A 6,000-nucleotide genomic window follows, 5' to 3' on the forward strand; every position below is an offset into this window, starting at 1 on the left:
CATTATTTTATCCTAAGGAAAATTATGTATATGATACTATCATTCCATTTTATAGATGAAGAAACTAAAGTACAGCAAGATAAGTAATTTGTCCAAGATTCTATAGGAATTAAATGAGAAAAGCAGAAATAGAATGAATGAGTTTGTTGACCCACCATATTGGATGCTGAGGAGCAAAATGGGAGCTATATCTACTAGGAAGGGAATTATGGGTCAGATTGTGAGTCTGGATATTGGAGAAGTAGATGTCTTTGAAGTCATGACTGTGGCTGACAACAGTTAAGTGTATATTTGAACTATTTCATAGAGAAAATTTTGAGGATTTCCTAACACAAAGAAATGATAAATGTCTGAGATGAAGGCTATACCAGCTATTGTGATCTGCTCATTATATATAGTATATTCAAGGATTGAAATATCATACTATGTCCTAGTCTGTTGCTGTAACAAAATGCCTGGGGCTGGGTGATTTGTAAAGAAAAGACTTTTGCTGAGCATACAGTTTTACTTAACAGGCCTAAAGTGGATAACATTACAGTGGTGAGAGTATATGCCAGAGGGAAAAAAAAGGAGAAAGAGCAGACAGGAAGGTAGAGAGTGAGGAATAGCCAGTATTGCTGTTTTATAACAGCACTTGTGCAAAAACTAACCAGTGACCAGCAAGCATGACATTAATTCCTTCAGAGGACCATGTCCCTCCCCAGTGCTTCACCACCATATACTAGTCCTGCCTCCTTTAAGCTTTCACCAACCCAGTGTTGCCACACTGAGGATAAACCTTCCAATGCATGAACACTTAGGGGTCACCCTCAAACCTGAGCGTAGTATACTCTATAAATATGTATAATATAGTCATTTAAAAATTATATACGAAGATAATCAGCGACAGAGTAGGCCTTCTTAGAGGAACTTTAAAAAAAGTATTCCTAGGAAGGGAAAACCCAGGAAAAGTTGGTAAATTTATTTTCCTTTAATTTTGTCCTTTTATTTCATAAACAAGGAGGATCAAATATGCATAGAGAATTACCTATTACTATGTAAATTTACTTTCTAGAAATTTTTTATCAGTTTCCCTTTCTCTAAATCACACTATCTGTTCCATTTATGTACAACATGATCCTACAGATGTAAGCAGTTTCTGGGGAATATGCTTCAATGATTTATCCTTCCTGAAGCCCTGCAAATTACAGAGGAGTTATCCTGTGGACTCTTAGGCACATATTTGCTCTTGAAATGGTTAACAGTGGCAGTGGTAACATTTTATGGGCCATCTTTTCAACTAGTGTATAAGTAAATACTTTCACTGCATAGGGGGAAAAACCTTCTATTGGAAAACACCTTGGCAGTAAAAACATATGTGTACCTGGTTATAAGAGGTTCATATTTAGATTCCAGACCAGATAAAACAAACCTTTCAAAGTATGTCTTTTTTTCTCAGTGCTGAGCATTGCACCCAGGGTCTCTCACATGCTAAAGGTGTGTGCCACCTTTGGGATAAATCCGAGCCCCATAGCATGTCTCTTTATATATTACTTTTACATGTGCCTCATTCTAGATCCCCATCTAAAATTTTCTCTATCATTTGGAATTATATTGCCATGACAAATATTTTCTGTATATATATCCTTCTACTTAAGCTATGGTGATCTGTTTTGTTAATCTTTATTTTTATTAGTACATGTTTGTAGTACATAATGATTACATTCATCATGGAGAATTGGTACATGGATATAACATTTTAATTTGTTCCAATTTTTATTCAATTTTAGCATTACATTCCTAAAAGGCATCAGAATTTCCTCTTGACTGATTTGTCTGTGTTCTGTGTTTGCTATCAAATTTGGGACTTTTCAGTTTGTTTCCTTTTTTGTAAGAAAGGTGGTAAGATCTTATTACCACCCAGCATGAAATAGCAACCAAAATGAAAAAGGCAGCAAGAGATGGAACTGGCTTAACCACAGCTAATCAACTGTGCACTTGTTGTACACTTCTCAGCTGCAAAGATAAAGGGAAATAGCATGCACACAGTAATTCATACTTTAAACATTTTTTCTTTCTTAATTTGAGACTGAAAGAGGGAATTTGTGCAAATCTTTATGGAAGTAAGGCATTATACAATATCTTTAATTTGCAATTAGTAGTCTTTGATACTACTTTGAATTGTACAGAGTATTTTAGTTGTCAGGGTTGCTCAAAGTAATCCCATCCTGTTTTCTTGACATTTAAGTACAGATATGCCAAATATTTCCAGAAATAAAATGAAATCAGGTGAATAATTATTTTCAGCTTAGAATTTTTCTCAGTTTTGAGATGTTGGTTCCTGAATCTGTAAAAAAAAAAACACTTTGAATTTGTTTTTTAAGGATATGTTGTGCTCACTTCAGCAGCACATATACTAAAGAATATGTCATTTTAATATAGTATCTTGTAGATTTTTTGTTTTTTGAGTGAACGAGTTAAATACATAACCTAGTATGAGGCAGGGGAGATGGATAATATTTTTACATTTTAAATGACTTTGACCCAAGTTTTGAATTATCAGATTCTCAAGGACTTAATAAAAAAAAGACAAAAAATATGTGATATTGTGTGAATGTAGAATATATTGTACTTTTTTTTGGAGTATACTTTGGTATAACTCTGGAAGGAACATATCTTTATGAAAACTAAAAATGCATGAACCGTTTGACCTAGCAGTTCAATCTGTAGGAATCTATCCTTGAACACATATACACATATGTTACATATATATAATCTTACATTTGTTGTATAATTTTAAAATGTGAAAAGTCATTAATGGAGAATGTTAAATTATCATTCTATATTCAGATATTGCTCATTCTTTTTATTAACTGTTTCTGAAGAGAATAAAATAATTTGACTTGATAACATTTGATAACTTATCCTATTAAGTGAAAAGAAGGGATGATTTTGCTTCTAGGGAAATGCATATATACAAATTTTCTCCCTCCTTGCTCCGTACTTAACTATACATACTACACATACATACAGATACAAATACTTGGATGCATGGACATTTAAAAAACTGTTGGTAGCATTTATCATTGGGAAATAGGATTGTCAGTCTAAAGTAGAAGGGAAAGTTTTTTACAGTTTAATTGTGGTTGCTGCTTGAACTTTTCTTTACCATGTGTATCTGTTATTTTTTATAATTAAAATGAAATTTTACATTAATAACAAAGTCTTGGATTTTTTTATTTAGGACTCAGCCCAGGAGAGTGTTATTACACGGGATATTCATCGTACATTTCCTGCACATGATTACTTCAAAGACACAGGAGGAGATGGTCAGGAATCACTCTACAAGATCTGCAAGGTAAGGCCCTTCCCCTCACTTTGCTGACATATTTTACAGGGCTATATTTTTATGAACTGATTTAGATTTTCTTTTGTCTCCTTGTCTCCTTTGCACTATACCATATTCTCTGGTTTACACATGCACTATCAGTTCCTCAATACTGATCCCGGAAGGTGACTTTTTCCCTGCATGTTGTAAAAAAGGCACAGTACAGCTTCAGTTTGGCTCTCCTGCTAATAGGAAAGAAACAGGCTGTCCTCTCAGACTATGCTGTAAAGGTGCAGCAGAATCATGGATGAGTCTGCCCTTTTCACAACATAGTGTGGCATTTGTCTCGGTTTTTTGACAATAGGAAAGTGTGAGAATTAGTGTCGGACCTGCTGTTGAACATTGGCAAGTTCTCTGATATCAATATACTCTATGTTAAGTCACATCATATATCTCTGTACAGTTTTTATATCTCATTTTGAAATCTTTCCTCTTCGTTATTAGTAGACCTGGAAAAAAAATAACTACCTCCTGATTTTCAGTGAATGTGCTCTTTGTAAATACAAAGGATCTTTTGTAAATACAAAAGATTCTGTCTCTGTCAGTACAGGATAGCGAGCAAGTTACTAATTTCTGAGAGCTGTATCAGAAATGCAGAATGAAATACAATGGGGGCTGGGGATTTAGCTCAGCGGCAAAGCGCCTGCCTGGCAAGCGCAAGGTCGTGAGTTCGGTTCCTGGTACCAGAGAAAAACCAAAAAAAAAAAAAAAAAAAAAGAAATACAATGGATGTACTCATATTGTTTTCACTTGCCATTCCAGTAGAGATTGCTAATGAATAATGAACGACACAAAAATCTGGTAATATGGAGAAAAAAAGCAAACACCACAGCTACTTTGTAAGTTAGAGAATTAGTACCTGAATAATCAACTTTAGTCTTTAAACAAGTAGTAAAGATTGGCCAGCAAACAGGCTGAAGTATAACCACAAATATATTTCATTTTATATTTACTATTTTAAAAAGGGGCTCATAAAAGCACTCGCCTACACATGCTAACTATGTATAGTTGTTTAATTTTGCAAATGCCATATCTTTCATTAAAATCCTCTTGCACGTTAGTGCGTTTGCCCTCCTCTCACTCCTCTGTCTTTTTCTTTCACGTCCTGTGTATTTTTTGATCCATTTTGAAATATTATAAATTTATACTGGTCAGAAATCTATTTTAGAGGATTCTGAGGAGGTAGCTCAGTGGTACAGTACTTGCCTCACACACGAGTCTCTAGGTTCTATTCCTAGCACCGCAGGTTCTTTTTTTAAAAAAGGAGAATCTATTTTTATATAGATGTATTATTTAGAACTACAAATACATAAATAACTTAAAGTCTGAGCATACACTAATTGCTGGAAAAAAATATATCATCCAGTTTAAAAAATAACAAAAACCATTGGACACTACAAAAATGTATAATATATTAATTATATGCTTGTAAAAGTAATTGTTAACATTTTTCTACTCCTTTTGAAATTCTGTGAACAATTAGCTTCTGATATGTACGTAGAAGATAGGAAAATTTATATAGCTTAAATTTTTAGAAGGGTATTTGGCTTTTGCCATATGGAAAATTTTTTCCCTAACTGTATTTTCAGCCAATCAGTGACTTTTCCTTCAATTTTCCTCTGATTGATACAACATTCTTCATATGACTAAAGCAGATAGTTCATGTTCTTGCAGGCTCTGATTTAATCTTTTGCTTTCTGTAGTAAAAATAGTGTTTATTCATTATTTTTATTCATTAATATTTAGAGAGAAATAGCTGAAACATTTATATACTTAAAGATATAAATAAAATGATTGTGCCTTTAAATGTTTGCTTTGATGATACAGATAATGACCTAATTTTGAGTTCATTAGATCTAGAAAATAGTCATTAGTATATTTACATAGCCCATACAGTCACTTTAGGTTATCAGTGTACATTTTATAACATTATTAGTTTTAAAACTCTTCATGAGTGAAGAATATTATAAAAATGTAGATTTAAGGAACTGACCTTAACTTACATTGCACTAAATTTTGTGAATATGTGGAAAACAAACAGAATCATATGAAAGATAGTAAATGAAATTTAAGGCTTTTAATATTGTATAAATATATATATGTGTGTGTATATAAATTTATGACAGTCATTGATAATGGAAGTGAGCAGAGATGTATGTATCAGCAAAGTTGGAGAAATCAAAATTTGCTGGGATCCTACCATGTAAACCATTTGGTTTATGATCCCACCCAGTTCCTTTTCTTCTTCTTCTTTTTTTCTGTGGTGCTGGAGGTTGAACCCAGAGTTTTGTGCATACAAGCATGAGCTCTACCACTGAGCCACATCCCTAGCTCCTCCTTTTCCTCTTTTTGTTTGTTTGCTTTTTGTTTTTTGAGAGAGGATCTTGCTATGTAGTTCAGACTGGACTTGAACTCACTATGTAGTCTAGAGGCTGGTGTTAAACTCACCTTCTGCCTTCTGAGTGCTGGGATTATAGGCTTGTACCACCACACTTAGTTCCTTCTCTTAATCTCTTGTTTAGTTGTCTGGTGTTCATTCCAAGAAGTCTTTTTCTTCCCCTAGCATTTAGTGTATTTTCAGCCAGTCATGAGTAGTACTCACAAATAATCGATTGCATATATATATATATGTA

The 6,000-nt window shown here is 33.5% G+C and overlaps 1 protein-coding gene across 3 annotated transcripts in view; it reads left to right on the plus strand.

The window, feature by feature from the left end:
- Positions 1 to 6,000, plus strand: part of Rabgap1l (RAB GTPase activating protein 1-like) — a 598,504-nt gene that overhangs the window by 322,981 nt on the left and 269,523 nt on the right. For all 3 annotated transcript variants that reach the window (XM_005374884.2, XM_005374886.2, XM_005374887.2), the window contains one exon: positions 3,224 to 3,337. In XM_005374884.2, coding sequence (XP_005374941.1) covers positions 3,224 to 3,337 — 114 coding nt within the window. The remainder of the gene's footprint in view (positions 1 to 3,223; positions 3,338 to 6,000) is intronic.

Source organism: Chinchilla lanigera, unplaced genomic scaffold (assembly GCF_000276665.1).
Source record: "Chinchilla lanigera isolate Chin_1 unplaced genomic scaffold, ChiLan1.0 scaffold00005, whole genome shotgun sequence".
In the NCBI taxonomy this organism is placed as follows: Eukaryota; Metazoa; Chordata; class Mammalia; order Rodentia; family Chinchillidae; genus Chinchilla; species Chinchilla lanigera.